Raw genomic sequence first — 17475 nt, forward strand, 5'->3', positions numbered from 1 at the left:
TATCAAATCATGTTGTCCCAAGAAAAAGCACTTACGCACTTGCTTGAGTTGCAAAACCAAACTGTTTGCATGGAACACCAGTTTTACTTGAAAGAAGAACAGGTATCCCTGGGTGGCTCAGTTGGTTAGTGTCCAACTTGAGCTCAGGTCATGAGCTCGCCTTTCGTGAGTCTGAGCCCTGCATGGGGCTCTGCGCTGACAGCTTGGAGCCTGGAGCCTGTTTCAAATTCTGTGTCTCCCTCTCTCTCTGCTCCTCACCTGCTCGTGTTTTGTCTCTCTCTCTCAAAAATAAATAAACTTTAAAAATTTTTAAAAAAGAAAGAAGAACAAATACATTACTATTGGTACACATATTCTTGACAACGATTAAGTGAATCTGTTACTTCAAGGCAAACAACTGAGAGTATTATTGCCAATGGTAAGAATTTGTGTTTTCAAATGAAAATTAGAATTCTGGAAAAATTGAAGCTTGACAGCTTCCAAACGCTTAAAGGATTTTCTGATGAGGGTGGTGATATTAACAAATATGACTTAAAAAAAATTTTTTTTTAATGTTTATTTATTTTTGAGACTGAGAGCAAGCAGGGGAGAGGCAGAGAGAGAGGGAGACACAGAATCCAAAGTAGTTCCAGATTCTGAGCGGTGAGCACAGAGCCTGACACAGGGCTCAACCCCAGGAACCATGAGATCATGACCTGAGTCAAAGTCGGACCCTTAACTGACTGAGTCACCCAGGCACCCCAACAAATGTGTTTTTTTTTAAATATTGTACAATGAGGTGTACCCACATTTAGAAAATCTGCATAACTCAGCAAGCCAATATTTTCAAATGACCAGTCCCTAATGTTAACATCAGGACTCAGTAAGAGATCCATTCAATGACTATATACATAGACCAATGTATTTTACTTTAACAGTGGATGAAAACTTCATTGATTAGAGTTTCAGACTCCACATTGTAACTAACCTTTAAGAAATTACCTTTTAAAAAAAAAAAAAAAGTTTATTTATTTTGAGAGAGAGTGAGGGCACAAGCAGGGGAGGGGCAGAGAGAAAAAGAGAGAGAATCCCAAGCAGGCTCCACACTGTCAGTGTGGAGCCCGAAGTAGGGCTCAAACTCATGAGCTGTGAGATCATGATCTGAGTTGAAACCAAGAGCCAGACACTTAACTGACTGAGCCACCCAGGCGCCCCAAGAAATTACCTTTTAATATCAAAGAAAAATATCCACAACTATTTGAAAAGGTTATTAAGATATTCCTCCCTTATCTAACTATATATCTCTGTGAGGTCAAACTTTCTAGGCTACAACCCACGCCTCATATCACAAATGTTTGAATGCAGAAGCAGATGTAAGAATCCAGCTGTCTTCTAGTAAGCCAGATATTTAACGATTATTCTTAAATGTAAAACAGTGCTGTTTTTTGGAAAGTTATTTTCTCATTAAAAATGATATCTATATGAACATATAATAGACTTACTGTTATTATTTTCAGCTGATACAGGAAATATTTAAAGTTTTCTCAGTTTTAATTTCTAATACAGTAAATGCCTATAGACCTAATCCACATTTTGGGGACTTCATAATTTGTAGAGTGGAAAGGGGTCCTGAGACCAAAAGTTTGTTGTCTTGAAGTGTGAAGGGAGGCCCATGTGGCTGCACCATATAGAAAAGAGAAAAGAATGGTAAGATATGTCATTGAAGAGATATCCAGAGGTCAGATCATACAGCTTGACAGGTGTAAGAAGTTTGAATTTTACTCATAGTATAATTGAGGCATTTTAAGCAAAATGACATGATCAAATTTGTGTTTTAAAAAAGGGCAGCTGTGTATAATACAGGAAACAAAGTGAATGAATTATGGCTGGAGGATTTTCAAAAAGAAACAGATAAATCTGTGATGTATTTTTGAAAGTTAAATTACTTTGATGTTAAGCTCAAAATGAACAACATAAAATGTTTCCTGTTTCCATTTGCATATTAACACAGTTGGTTCTATGATCAAACTGGAGGTAGGGTGAAGAGAATCAAGCTACCCTATATTCTAGAAATGTCACAAGTACACTAAGTCCATACACAATATGAATGTTTAATGTTACTTTTAGTCACAGTTTCAAATTTTTCTTAAAATGGAATACCATGAAATATTAACTTACAAATCCTATCCTTGTGGATCACATACCAGGAGAAAAAATGAACCTGCAGATTTAGTCATCCATGTAGTGGACACTGTGTTAGATACCACGGATATAGACAGAAACCATCCCAGCCCTCGTGAAACTTGTATTATAGAATGATTACTGGTAATCTTTGAGAACTCATGGTAGAACACTAAAAGTGTTTCAAATAATTTATTCATTTAAATAAATATTTATTGAGTACACACTGTCTGCCAGGATCTGGAGACAAAAAAGATGAGTAAGACATGGATTCTGCCCTTCAGAATTTCACTGTCTGGTAAAAAGAGACAAAATTACACTTCCAATTATGACAGGGAGTGTCATAAGCACTGTTATAGAGGCCATGTGTGATGTACCAATTCAAAATGGAGTGAAAAAAAAAAAAGGAAGCGAAAGTCTGGGTGATATATGGAAGTGCTGAATCACTATCATCTACACCTGAAGCCAGTATTCCACTGTATGTTAACTCCCTGGAATTTATATAAAAACTTAAAAAAAAAAAAGCAGTGAAAAAGTCAGTCAGAAAGGAGAAATTTACCTGAGTACTAAAGAGATCAGCTAATATATAGGGTAGAGAAAGGTCTGAGAAGTGAAAATCCCTTGCAAGTGAGACAGGGATGTAAATAGGGTAGAAAGGTTGGTATTTAATGTGTGAGTTTCAAATTTCCAATTTTAAAAAGGGGCCAAACAACAATTCTATAATCCACATATCCGTCAACTGGATATCCATACTCAAAGGAATTGCTCACTACTCGATAAAGTTTGAAAGCACTAGAGAAAAAAATTACCAACCCATTCCTAGAGACCAAAATGAGTTCACAAAGAGATAATATTCCCCCCACCTAAAGTCAGCTTTCCACAAAGCACTTGATATTATTTCACCTAAGACATAGTCTTGACCCTCCAAGAGATTACCTTCCAGAGGTAGAGAGATGTGGCAGCCACTAATGACAGAACGTAACAAATTTAACAGTCCAAGTGAGTTAAAGGTGTTATGACCGGCTCTGCCTATATAGAGCAGAGAGAAATGGGGTGAGGAAAGCCTTCACAGAGATGGTGAGGTAAGTGGTATCTTGAAAGATGAGTGGGTGTTTGACACTGTAGACAAAGGGGACAGAGAAGGCACTATACACAAAAGCCTATGTTAAAGCAGTGATGCCATGCAAGGCCTATTTAGAGAGCTGCAAATAGACCAGTTTTATTGAGAGGCAAAAGGAGCTAAGAAGGGGTGTGACAAGAGATAAGGACAGACACACTGGGCATTGATCACTATGCTAGAGTTTGAATTTTACCCAGTTAGTAAAAGAAAAGTATAAGTAAAAGAAGAGTGACCAGAATCAGAGTTGCCCTTTTTTGCTATGAACAATTAAACTGAAATATTTTAGAATGACTCTGACAGTGAGGGGCACCTGGGTGGCTCAGTCGTTTGAGCGTCCACTCTTGATTTCAGTTCAGGTCGTGAGTTCACAGTTTGTGAGAATGAGTCCCACGATTGGCTCTGCGCTGACAGCACAGAGCTTGCTTGGGATGCTGTCTCCCTCTCACTGCCCCTCCCCCCACTCACACGCGTGCTCTCTCTCTCAAAAATAAATGAACATTTTTAAAAATACTTAAAAAAAAAAGAATGATTTTGAAAATGAAAAGATGGTAAGAAGCAATTAGGAGACTATGTTAGGAATATACAAGAAAGGATGAGAAACTTAACTACATACAATCTCCTAAACTCAACTCATCTTTCCTGCCAAACCTGCTCCTTCTCCTGGATTCTTTACTTCGGTAAATGGTGTAAGTCTCCTAGGGCTGTCATAACAAATCACTACAAACTTGGTGGCTTAAAAGAACAAAAATTTATTCTCTCACAGTTCAGGATGCCAAGAGCTCAAAACCAAGCTATTGGCAGGCCTGTTTCCTTCTGGATACCCTGAAGGAGAAACTGTTCCATGCATGTCTCCTAGCTTCTGACAGCAATCAGGACTGACAGCAATCCTGGGCATTTCTCAAGACTGTTGACATGTCACCCCAATCTCTGATTCTTCCTCCACATAGCCTTCTTCTCCGTGTCTCTGTGTGTCCTGAGTGTCTCTTATCAGGACAATCTCATTGGATTTAGGGTCCACTCTAATCTGCTATGATCTTATTTCCACCCTTGAATTATTACATCTGCAAAGACCTTATCTCCAAATAAGGTCACATTCTGAGGTTCTGGGTGTATATGAATTTGGGGGGAGACTACTATACTCAAACAGCTACCACCTAATCCATTTCTCAAACAGAAATGTGGTGGCATCCTTAACCCCTCCTTGTCCTCATCCTCTGCACATACATGATTATTAAATCCTGTTTCTACTTCTTTAATTGAAGGTTATTCCTTTTCTTCATCCCCATTACCATTTTCATTTCAATAATGCTCTTGTCAACATAGCAAACTCCTTGCTACAACACTGGATTATTACTCACATTACTGTGCTTGTTACTAAACAAGTATTGTTGGAGAAAGTCACACAACAAGGCAGACTGGCTGTATCATGAATTTATGATAACTAACTCCAAATAAGTCTCCAACATTGCCTGGCGGTCCCTCTATTTCTCTGGCCAACTGGCTCTTCCACTCTTCCATAACTATTTCAAATCTTTTCACTCTCTCCAAGCTCTTACTCTCACCCACTTTCAGCAGTTGTCCCCAGCTCCAATTTCACAGAGAACAAAGAAGCCATCAGACAAACACTCAACCTCCCACCTCCTGCTCTCACAGTGTCCCTCTCCCTCCAAGTGTAACAGCTGGCCTTTCAATGTGAGGCCATTCTCTCTACATGTATCTTAGATCTCCTCTTCATTCAGAAATCTCACTACTACTACTTACCCTTCTCTTTTGCTAGAATATTCAGCTTCCCTCTCAACTAGATGCTTCTCATTGGCTTATACACATTTATTGGCTTATACATGCCATACCCCCCTGGAATTCTACATTCCTCCTTCCTGCTACCTATCCGGCCACACTCACTCTTTCTGCCTGCTTTTCTCTCTACCTCCTCCTTCCCCCACCAGGCATAAATATGTGCTTTGGGAGAAACTGGTTTCTCTAGTTCTAGAGCTTTGGTCCCCTTACTTAATCCTGGTAAAATGGGAATAATAGTAATAGTAAACCTATCACACAGGACTGTTGTGAGAATTACATGACTGAATATATGCAAAACACTAAAAGCAGAGCCTGACCAATATTAACTGATCAGTAAGGTTAGCAACATAACTATTGTTAATAATAACTCATGTCCATCTATCTATTCAGCCAACTGACATCTTGGAGTCATCCTAAATTCCCTCATCTCTCCATTCCAATCCATTTCTAGACTTTATTTTTACCTCCCAAGTCTCTCTTGTTCTGTCACCTCCATCTCACTATCCTACCCTGCACGATCATCCTCTCATATGGATCAAAATAAGAATCTTCTAAAGGATTTCCTGCATTCATTCTTGTCATTATCCCAAACTCTCTCCTTAACCCTAGCCTCAGTGAGCTATGCTAATCTCCTATCTGAGGTCACCATCCAGTTTTAAACATCTCCCACTGGTATGATAGAGCCCCCAAATCTACTGCATGGCCTATTAAATCATCTAGATATCGTCCCTAACTACCTGTTCAAACTTATCTTGCATCTCACTCCTTGGGCCATCTGCTCTTATAACACATACCAACTCTCTGTCAGTTCTTCAAGTGCATTATGCACTTGACCATCACAGTGTGTTCCACTTTCTGTTCTCTCAACTGGAATGTTGAATGATATTCCCGTTTCTCTTGGCCTAATTCCTACTTATGCTTTATGTCTTAACTCAATGGCCACTTCCAGAAGGAAGCCTTCCTTGATCCCCCAGAACAAGCTCCCACTACACTATGTACCTTTCATAATACTCATCAAAGTTGGAATTTCACACTTACGTGACAATTATTCCAATTAACTCCCCAACAGAATTCAAACCTTGTAACAGCAATAACTATGTCCATTTTGGTCTCCATTGTATCCCAAGTACCCAATACAGCATCTGGCACAGAATTAGTCCTCAATAAATACAGAGTGAATCAATATTAACCTTCAAGTTCAACGGTGCAAAATGGCCTTACCACTTGTTTAAAAACAGAACAGTGTTAAAGCAGTAAAAGGACAGTACATCATCAGTTCATCGTAAACGTGGCTCTAAACCAAAAGTTTCTCTTCTGATGGTTGTGAACAGTAAATCAGTTTAAAAAGATATACTGATTCAGGGGGGCCTGGGTGGCTCAGTCGGTCGAGTGTCCGACTTCAGCTCGGGTCATGATCTCACAGTTCTTGAGTTCAAGCCCTGTGCTGACAGCTTGGAGCCTGGAGCCTGCTTCCGATTCTGTGTCTCCCTCTCTCTCTGCCCCTCCCCCGCTCATGCTCGTGCTCTCTCTCTCTCTCTCAAAAATAAGTAAACGTTAAAAAAAATTTTTTTTAAATAAAAAGATATACTGATTCAGCAATTGTTGGGGGAGGGAAAGGAAGATGTGACAGAAGATATATTGTTTTGCTGTTATTTTATTTTTATTATTTTTTTAAGTAGGCTCTATGCCCAGCACGGAGCTCAATGTGGGACTCAAACTCACAACCCTGAGATCAAGACCTGAGCTGAGATCCAGTCAGATGCTTAACCAACTGAGCCACCCAGGTGCCTCATGTTTTGCTGTTATTTTACAGAAGGGGTAAATAGGCAGAAAATTGCATTTCCAGATAGACAGGTGGGTTTTTCTAAAGTATTGGTTCTCAATCTTTGTACTACTCTAACACACTACTATAACTATTACTATTACTATTACTACTGCTCTTACTACTGTCCCAATCAATACCTGTGACTCCAGCACAGCTGTCACCAAGTGCTCACTAGAGCAGGAATTCTCATGCATGTGGAAAGTATAAGAAAGAGGTGAGTAACCTGAAATATCTCAATATATTCTGATATTCTTTGTCCTCCCCTTCCCCTTATATATAGCGCTCTCCCTACGGCAAGCAGCAGTCACACAGGCGTCATTTATATTTACTTTTTATTTTATTTTACTTTTTTAAATTCTATTTGAGAGAGAGAGACACACACACACACAGGGAGAGGGACCATGCACATGTATGTGAGTGGGGGAGAAGGACAGGGAGAGAATCTCAAGCAGACTGGGGGACTTGATCCCACGGCCCCGGGATCATGACTTGAGCCAAAATCAAGAGGCTCAACCAACTGAGTCATCCAGGCACACCATTTAGTATTTAATTTTAAATATAACCTCTGGCTTTTTTTGCAGCAAAATTGTTTTAACTACTATATTGATATTAAACATGGTATTACCTAAAGGCACAATAAGTAAGGCAGAAGAAAGAGCAATCTGGAAAGATACTCAAGACCAATTAAATATAAGTTACCTACACTGGAAGTATCTGTGTCTTGATTATAAAAATGTTTTATAATGGTAATATAGTTTAAGGTATTAATCTCTAAAAACACTGAACTTTGGTGCACACCTGTTATATCACACTATAAATGGCCTCAAATGTTGAATCTTAATGCCCATATCCTTAAAACAATAGAATTCAATCCACTTACTAAGAAATAAAACAGGGCAAGAAAGTATGGAAATCTTTTCTAAAGATTTCAAGATCTCAGATTAATAACAGTATATGAACCTCTGAAATGCAAATAATCCAACAGCAGGTCTGCTTTGAAAGGCACTGCTGACAACGAACCTCTCTCCTCAAAAACACACAACCGGTTCCATGAAAACCGTAAAAACTGCTAAATGTAGAAAGATTAACCCACAAATAGATAAGTTGACTGCAACAGAAAAACACACAAACAAAATGTCCCTTCCCCATTTTCTCAGATCTTTAAGTCAAGGGTTTCAAAGTATGTTGAAGAAACATGCTCACATCACGACAGGCTAGCATTTCTTATTTTGAGAAATAACGCCACCTCCTAAGCCAGGATGTGGAGTCAGAATATGTAATTACAATTTCTGAGAAAAAGGATATACATAATTTATTATAGCTCTGAATACTCATCTAAAATATTTAAAGATGAAAAAGACTGAGTACCACATCCTACTCACAGAATCATCCTTTCTCCAAAATTAGATTTTATATCCGACATCAAAATATCACTGTTCAAAGAGTCCTCTGGTCATTTAAAAAATTAGATATTGTTTCACTTTTTAAAAGCTGTTTATCCTCAGTAGGTACTTGCAGTTGGAAATCAGGGGCGCCTGGGTGGCGCAGTCGGTTAAGCGTCCGACTTCAGCCAGGTCACGATCTCGCGGTCCGTGAGTTCCAGCCCCGCGTCGGGCTCTGGGCTGATGGCTCAGAGCCTGGAGCCTGTTTTCGATTCTGTGTCTCCCTCTCTCTCTGCCCCTCCCCCGTTCATGCTCTGTCTCTCTCTGTCCCAAAAATAAATAAACGTTGGAAATGATGTGAAAGTTCTCATGAGGCAAAAGCTACTCTTGCTCTGTTATTTAAAGCTAAAGCACTATTTCTAAAATCCATTAAATGCATTTTTACTACCCGAAAAATTAACTACCTTCTAGAAGTAAGCAGCAATCAAGAAATAAAAAATCATTTTCATATACCTAGAACAAGACGTGATTAGCTTCACATCAGCACTTCCATTGGAAACTCTTCAAAAAGGACGGAAGAGATGAACAGTCCTTTCAGTGGAGAAGAAACAAAATCTCTGATTTGCATCTGTGCTAATCACAGATGAATTAGACCACCTTTTCTGTGGCTGCCAGGAAAGAGGAAGACTGCTAACCACTAATCAAGGAGAGGATACATACCTGATACTCATATTGATTTGGATCTAAGGGGCACTCTCAATCATTGTAACTGACAGCGATGATGCTTTCCGGGGTAACTTCACGTTCAAAGAGCTTTGCACATCTCTGATTATCCTATTTTTATGTACTTTAAAATGAAAGACCCATTCTGTTAAATTATCTAGTTAGAAAAACCTCTTTATGTAATAATGTCAACGTGCCATGTTTCTAAATATTGTAATAATGCATTAATTTAACTTTCTGCACAACGTGGTAGGTTTTTGGGTTTTTTTGGAACCACCACTACTCCACTCCACCCACACCCACACCCACACACAAGATTAGACACTAAAGCAAATGATCATTCTTCACATACTCTCACAAATAAATCCAGACTTTGGGAAATATAGTAAAGGACAAACAAAACTTCACTCAATGTTATAAGTCTTTTGAAAAATTGTAGACAACTCTTGCGGTATCTGCCTGTAATTTAAAGACCAACTATAAACCAAGAAGGACACTGATACTATCCTGTTTATCCCACTAAATTTTCCTAAGAGCTTTGATAGAATTCCCCTAAATAGTTCATGCATTCAGGGAATAGTATGTCTGTGTGAAACAAGGCACGATGGTCTGAAATAGTTAAAAAAACCATCAACACTGTATCAGTCTGGTGATATACAAACCTAGTTTGTCAATGTCAAAATCGATATAAGAGAACTCAAATGTTGAAAGGTGGGCTAAGGTATTCGGACGATCTTTGAGCTTAAATCTTAGGTTTATTAATGATGCATGTACAAGTAGGCTGGAGTAACTAGTTCCTGTTTCCTCCGCATAGAAATACTAGGAAGGTGGGTGACAGGACTCCGGGACACCCACACGTCGATCTACACCCCCTTTTTCTACTCCAACCTCACCTCACTCCTCTGCTTTACACATACACACACGCACTCTCCTGTCGCATCTGAGCCCAGGTGCCCTGGTAGGTAGTTTTCTAGGGTCGTTTCACCAGTGCGTTAAATGGGATCTGATGCCTAGGGCTGAATGCCACCTCCTCCAGGGCCCACAGCTCACCTCCAGCTTGTGGTTAATTTGGGACACAGTCTGGGCTTTATGGCAAAGCTGCGCAAAGCAGGAACTCAGGCTGGTCATCTTCTGTCGCCCCTCATAAGTGATGTCCGCCTGGTCCGGATCGATCTCACCCAGGAGCAGATCCACATCCACGAAGGCCTTGTCGAACTCCTTCTCCAGCACCTCCAGCCATCGGAACATGGATACCCCGCCGGGGGAGACCCCCACGGCGCAGGAGGCGCCCCCGGGGCCCCCTCCGGCTCCTGCCGGGCACGGGCCGCCCGCCGACATGGCGCCGTCTAGGGCCTCCCCCGACTGCTGCTGACCCCCACCGCCCACCCCGCGCGAGAGGAACTGCTGGGACTGCGGGGACCCCCGCGCACGCACGCTCCGTCGGTCCCCTCCCTTCCCCTCGCGCGGCTAACGCCGGCAATGCACCCCTGAGTGGCAAGAGCAGTGAAGCTGAGGCGGCGGCGGTGGCACACGGAAGAATCCGGCTGTCCCACCTCCCGGCCCGCCCCCGCTGCGCATGCGTAGCGAAGACTTAGGCCGACGCAGCCTGGAGGGACGAAGTGGGCGGGGCTAGGATGAGACCTTGGCCTATGAAAAGCCTCTACTTGGGACCTGCCCGTCAGCGGCCATATTGACAACTGGCAAACTCTAGCTTGAATCCCCGAGAAACAGGCACGCATCGTGTTGGCTTCCAAGTTGGAAAGGCCGGAGGAAGAGAACGGTGTCCACGTCGCAGAGACGAACAGTTTCCGCCCGCTTGACTTTACGGTGGGCGGGAGCCGTTCTAAAGACCTCCGGGACAGTTGCTGCGGCGACGTCCAGGGCGGGGAAGGGAATGTGAGGACGGGCGGTGTAAGCATGCGCAAGGGCCACGTTTTACCTTTCGTTACGGTTCCTGTAGAGGGTGAGGTGGGTGGACATACGGGCTCTTCTTGCTAAACCAGGCCCTCAACTCCGAGTTAGAACTGCTTGCAGCGGCGACTTGAAGGACAGCGGCCGCCCGGGTTTTGCTGAATTCACACGGGACCTTTTGTCTTGCCTTTAATAGGCAGCCCTGAGTTCGAATCTTGCACCCTGTCATATTAGCTGTCCTGTTTAGTTGTGTTCTTTAACCTTGAAGCCTTAGTGTCTAAAGTTTACTTCGCTCAGTACTGAGGTAAGATGCTTAACTTCAGTGCCTTCATCCTGATTATTAGCCTCCAGGTCATACGTTTCCAAAGAAACTATTTTTAAAAGTACTTATCTCAACAACTACGGTGTTCCCACAGTGACCTTTCATAAAAACAAAATTATGAAGATACATATATTCATAAATATATTGAATGCAGAGCCCTGTTGAGGCACTGGGGACACAAAAACGAGACGAGCCTCACGCAAGCCAAGCCGAGCTCGTAGGCTAGTGAGTCTAATCCTAATAGCTACTACTTCGATTTGAATTTTGTAGTACCTTTGGGAGTGTTGACAAACTGCCCTTTACCATTAGCCCTATTTGCGCTCAACTCCTTTCCACTTCTAGACTAGCCCAGTCTTAAGAAAGGAGAAATCAGATATTGGGTTAGGCTGGTGAGAACTCTTTTGCATTGCGTAAGGGAATACTTTACTAGCCCACCCCAGACTCCTGTGATCTGGAACAGACTCTTCCAATTGATCACCACCAAAGCCTGCCCCGTGTACCTCTCGCCAACGCAATGCCATTGAGGAGTAAAAAAGCTTAGCTCTAGTTTGCTCTCTGGATAGTGCAGGGCAGGCTAGCTGCCATCGAGAAGTCCTTTGGCTTCAGCGAACTTAGTTAAGCAAAACTATGAGATCTTTGCTTTGAACTTAAATAGGCACCTTCACATAGGTTTTAATACACAGTAAATAACATAAACCTAAAATATTCGTCTTTCCTCATTCCCTTCCAAATTAACTTTATTTTCATATGCAGTAATTTGCAAGAACATCATTACTACAGTTACCAAGGCCCCAGCCCCTTTCTCTGTATTATAGTTAGCAATGCATTTTAAGGAATTTGAAGTAAATAATTTAGAATTGGAAGGGTGAACATACATGGAATCACATTAAGACCAGCTTTCAATTGTTGAAAACATACCATGTGTAAAGCACTGTGCTATTTAATTTTTTGACCCTCACAAAATCATAAGAGGTAGCTATTACCACTTTTTTTTTTTAATTTTTTTGTAACGTTTATTTATTTTTGAGACAGAGACAGAGCATGAACGGGGGAGGGGCAGAGAGAGAGGGAGACACAGAATCGGAAGCAGGCTCCAGGCTCTGAGCCATCAGCCCAGAGCCCGTCGCGGGGCTCGAACTCACGGACCGTTAGATCGTGACCTGAGCTGAAGTCGGACGCTTAACAGACTGAGCCACCCAGATGCCCCTATTACCACTTTTTAATAGATAATTCACAAAGAGCTAAAGTATCTTGGTAAAGTCAAACAGCTAAAACTCAAATGAGGTGAGATTTCAATCTAGGTGTCTTTTTCTCCAAAGTCTTAACCTATTAACCAGGAAATATAGAGGGATGAAGAAATCCATTTCTTTTTGTATAAGTTACCGGCATAATAAATTGGCAAATCAGTCCAAAAGTTTTTCTTTTTAAAAAAAATGTTTTTAATTATTTTACATTTATTTTTGAGAGACAGAGACAGAGCACAAGAGGGGGAGGGGCAGGGAGAGAATGAGACAGAATCCGAAGCAGGCCCCAGGCTCTGAGCTATCAGCACAAAACCTCCTGATGTGGGGCTTGAACTCATGAACCATGAGATCGTGACCTGAGCCAAAGTCTGAGGCTTAACCAACTGAGCCACCCAGGCACCCCAGTCCAAAAGTTTTTCTAAAAAAATAATTTATTCCCAGTTTTAAGCCATAAACAAATCCATTGATATGTATTAAATATTACCAAAAAAGTCATTTCCTTTTTTTAAAGATTTAAAAAAATTTTTAATGTTTATTTATTTTTGAGAGAGAGAGCAGAGTGTGAGTGGGGGAGGGGCAGAGATAGAGGGAGACTAGAATCCAAAGCAGGCTCCAGGCTCTGAGCTATCAGCACAGAGCCTGATATGGGGCTTACACTCACTGACCTCGAGGTCATGACCTGAGCTGAAGTCGGACGCTTAATCGACTGAGCCACCCAGGCACCCCTACAATACTCACATTCTGTTATTACTCTCTTTAGTTTGCATGGACGACACTCGAAATAAAATTAATTTCTTTAAAAAAGGAACATCCTTCAACTTCCTACTATACTGTGAGGGCACAGCTGAAATGCATTTTGAGTGTTTTTAGTTTCCAATGCTCTGATCCTTGGTGAATACCATTTTCAGGATTGTAGAACCCAGCTCCATTTCTGTTTACAACCTTTTACAACTCCCAACAAATCACACTCTGTCTCAGAAGACTTACTATCTCATGTTGTCCCTTCTTGTAATCACACTTGTAGCAGCCGCCCATATCTCTGTGTGCTTGCTATCTTAGTACCATGTGACGCTTTCAAATCTTCATGAGGTGCCCTTTGTGTAGAAATTATCTTCTGCCCATTTAGACCAGGAATTTGCATTTCTGCAAATCACAACTTAACCTACAGTATAAAGCAGGGTTGCAGGGTTTGATATTCAAGTGCTGCCATCTGTTGCCAGTGTGCTTTGTCTACGTTTATTGCCTCCCCGCCCCCCGCATGGACTTAATCAGTTAATTAATTTTGAATTGCCTCATCTTGACCTACTCTAGAATTTGGAATCGTATGTAATCTCAATTCTTGTGGGATTTATTTTCCTAAATAAAATCTTGATACTTCTATTCGCAATTGCATTGGCAGAAACTTCTGATAACTGTTTCATGAATCATGCTTATGTGATTAAAAAATTTCTAATATAACTTAAATGTGATAGTTTTGTTTTAGGAACTCATCCCTATAGAGTTTTACCACAAGGTATTACTAAGAATAAACAGGGTGGGGACTGAGGAAACGGGGGAAAAACAGAAGGTGCTAAATATTTCTTTGGTGAGTACTGGTACTTAAGCAGACATTTATCAAAGCATCTTTTAATTGCAAAGGCACAGTATTGAATGGACATAGATGATGCACTTTGGATTGGAGAGAGAGACTGCCATTTATTGAACTCTACTATGTGCCAGGCCCTGTACTATGCTTCACATGTTTCATTTACTTTCTAGTAACCCCACCAGGAAGAAAGAAAAGGCAAATTAAGTGATGTTGGGTCACTATAAACAGTTGTGTGATAAATAAAGCCAAGGAACATCCACTACCATTTTACTTGAGCAATGCAGATCAAGTCTTGGAATATCAGGTCCATATGTATTATTTAAATTATATTTATTTGGATTTACTACCAATTTGAAAATTTGAGATATTCATATTGAAGAAGTAAATCTGGGCATCCCAAAGTGATTTCTTAGCCTTACTCTCCTTCTGATCATTTCTTTTATATACTCATACTTCTTTTAAGAAGCCTTCTTCTTAAAACCGGGAATTTTAATGCAGTGATTAAAGATTAGCTCAGACACCTCTTTCAGGAAAACTTCCTTTTTTCTTCTCATGTGGAGCTATGGCTACCATCACCATTTAGTTTCCTGCAAATACCTGCTACAGCACTGACCATATTTTTTGGAGCCCCTCAGACCGTGAGCTCCTTGCAGCAATAACCATATATTACTTAATCTTTGAATGCCAGGTCCTAACACAGAACATAGAACATGGTAGAAATGATGTAAGTATTTGTGGAATCAGTTTAATATTTAAAATATTACAACAGTCTACTTAGAAATCTAAAAACTGTCACTTTTTTTTTTTTTTTTTTTTTTTTTTTTTTTGGGACAGAGAGAGACAGAGCATGAACGGGGGAGGGGCAGAGAGAGAGGGAGACACAGAATCGGAAACAGGCTCCAGGCTCTGAGCCATCAGCCCAGAGCCCGACGCGGGGCTGGAACTCACGGACCGCGAGATCGTGACCTGGCTGAAGTCGGACGCTTAACTGACTGCGCCACCCAGGCGCCCCAAAACTGTCACTTTTCAAAACATACCTTTGATACCTGCCGGAGAGCATAGCTAAACATTTTTTATAATGTTTAATGTTTCATAGCTCAAGAGTTAGGAATATCTACAAAATACATGTCAACCTTTAAAATCTAAGGAATATTTTTCCCAACCTAAAGAGAAATGTTTATTTAACAATAATCTGGTTGACTTGACTAATAATAAATCCAGTATAACTTAAGCTTTGAGAGTTATTATACCTATTCCATAGTTAAAATTTAAGACCTACTACATTTTTGTGTGGTGTACCCAAACCTAAAGACAAAACATAATGGGGCACCTGGGTGGCTTAGTTGGTTAAGCATACGACTCTTGGTTCCAGCTCAGGTCATGATCTCACGTTTTCATGGGTTCGAGCCCTGCATTGTGCTCTGAGCTGGCAGCTCAGAGCCTGCCTCTCATTCTCTGTCTCCCTCTCTCTCTCTCTGCCCTTCTCCCACTTGCACTGTCTCTGTCGCTCTCAGTATAAATAAGCTTAAAAAAAAAAAAGGCAAAACATAACAAAAGCAATTTTCAAAATCTCTATCACTGTGTTTTTTCCTTACACTCTCAACGACCAACTACAACTGCTTTTCCACTGTTACCTGATTTACATTCTTTATTTACCCTTTCCCACAACTCCAGGTTTGATTCAGCATTATCTAAAACCACCATTTAGCAACAATGGTATCAGAGTTTACTAATCATTGATTCTTCCTCTTTCATCACTGTCAAGTCACTGTTTATTTCTCAGATTGTCAGACTTTACAGATCAAACACAGACTTCCCCTTCATCAGCCCCTGTCATTTATGTTTCTTGTAGATTAATTCCACAAGGGGCCCCAAACAATTGCATTCTGAACACTGTTAAACATTAGTTATCTTTTTTTTTTTTTTTGCAGTTAGATTAAAACTATAAGAATACCTTTAAGTATCTTTTTTAGAATTTTCACAGTCTTTCAAAGAAGTCAGAAAAGTGTGGGGAAACAATTACACAAAAGCCACGTCACAAGCATTGTTGGACAAAGAATTTGGCCCCATTTGACTGTAACTCCAAGTTCATTTGGCTTTTGTGGCCATGGTAAGCAGAGGGAGTGGGGATGAAAAGATTTTTATAGTGGATATTTGTCACTATAAATGCAGGACTGCCCATATTTAAGCCTCCCCTCCTCTATTTAGGGAATTCCCTACCTTACGTAACTTGAATATGATAAACCGAGTCTTCTTCCCATAATGGACTGAAAACGTCAGACAAACCCACTCCCCAACTCTTGACAGCGGGAGCACAGGCATATGATCTGGGATAAGCTAACCAAAATAATCCACCTGGAATTTTTACCTTGGAGACAGTAAGGCAAGCTTGGGATAATTCTTCCTAGTAGGGAGGAGAGATGGGAGTGGGAGTAGCAACATCCTTTTTGAGTAGTAGCAGGGCCAGCAAGTGGCACACAATTTCTGGTTCAGTGGTGCAGGCCAGGGCATCCGTGTTCTGTGGTGACACCAGATTGAAGTGTGATTTTTTGCCTGTGATTCTGGCTACAAAGGCTTGCTTTTATTCTTGCCATTTCCAAATCTGGTTCTGTAGGTTTTCACAATTCTGTATGCTACCCAATTTTCAATAATTCCTCTTCTGCTTAAATTAGCCAGATTTTTTTTTTCATTGCTTGTAACTAATAATCCAAACCAATACAACTATCATGTATTGAGACTCCCTTTTCACCCATGGACTTGACATGCCTTAGTTCATGTCATCTATTCCTTTCTGTAGAGTGGACATTATTTCCTCACATTTTATCTTCACATGTAGAAGAAAACATTAAGATTTAGAGAGGTTAAGCAGTAGAAAAAGTATTTTTTTGTCTTACTTCAAAGTTACACTTTTTCTGCAACATTTTCAAGAAGGAAATAAAAGTTAAAAAGAATCATATTTATAATTTTTTGAGTCTTTAAAATTTCTTTTCTTTTACCTCAAAAGGAGATTTTCATAAATTAAAGCTTCTGTCTCACTTTTGGCTGATCAGTTTTATAATAGGAATCACAAGCCAGTGCTTACAGACCCAAGTCAGGAAGATCTTGGGTTAGTCAGCTTCTTCTCTGGAATTCAGTTTCCTGTCTACAATGGGAACTAGACCTTTGCTTTTAATAAACCAAGGAAGGCCAATATCCATTGCATTGAGACACATGTTTGTATTTATTGTGGGGTTTCCTGACAAGGCACTATTGACATTTTGGACTAGAGACTTCTTTCTTGTGGGGCAGTCCTTTACGTTGTAGAGTGTTTAGTAGTATCCCTCACCATTACTCTCTAGATGCTCATAACACTGCCTATCCTCTCCTGACCATTATCACCATTTATTGTCATAAAAAATGTCTT

At 40.6% G+C, this 17475-nt stretch overlaps 1 protein-coding gene across 3 annotated transcripts in view; it reads right to left on the bottom strand.

Annotated features, from left to right (window-relative positions):
• Window positions 1-10576, bottom strand: part of GOPC (golgi associated PDZ and coiled-coil motif containing) — a 39463-nt gene extending 28887 nt beyond the window's left edge. Inside the window, exon 1 of one of the 3 annotated variants that reach the window (XM_043592202.1) lies at window positions 10058-10576. In XM_043592202.1, coding sequence (XP_043448137.1) covers window positions 10058-10345 — 288 coding nt within the window. In that variant the 5' untranslated portion in view covers window positions 10346-10576. The remainder of the gene's footprint in view (window positions 1-10057) is intronic. The other 2 variants (XM_043592201.1, XM_043592204.1) reach the window with 2 other exon arrangements.
• Between the last annotated feature and the right edge of the window lie 6899 nt (window positions 10577-17475).

This window comes from Prionailurus bengalensis, chromosome B2 (assembly GCF_016509475.1).
Source record: "Prionailurus bengalensis isolate Pbe53 chromosome B2, Fcat_Pben_1.1_paternal_pri, whole genome shotgun sequence".
NCBI classification, from domain to species: domain Eukaryota; kingdom Metazoa; phylum Chordata; class Mammalia; order Carnivora; family Felidae; genus Prionailurus; species Prionailurus bengalensis.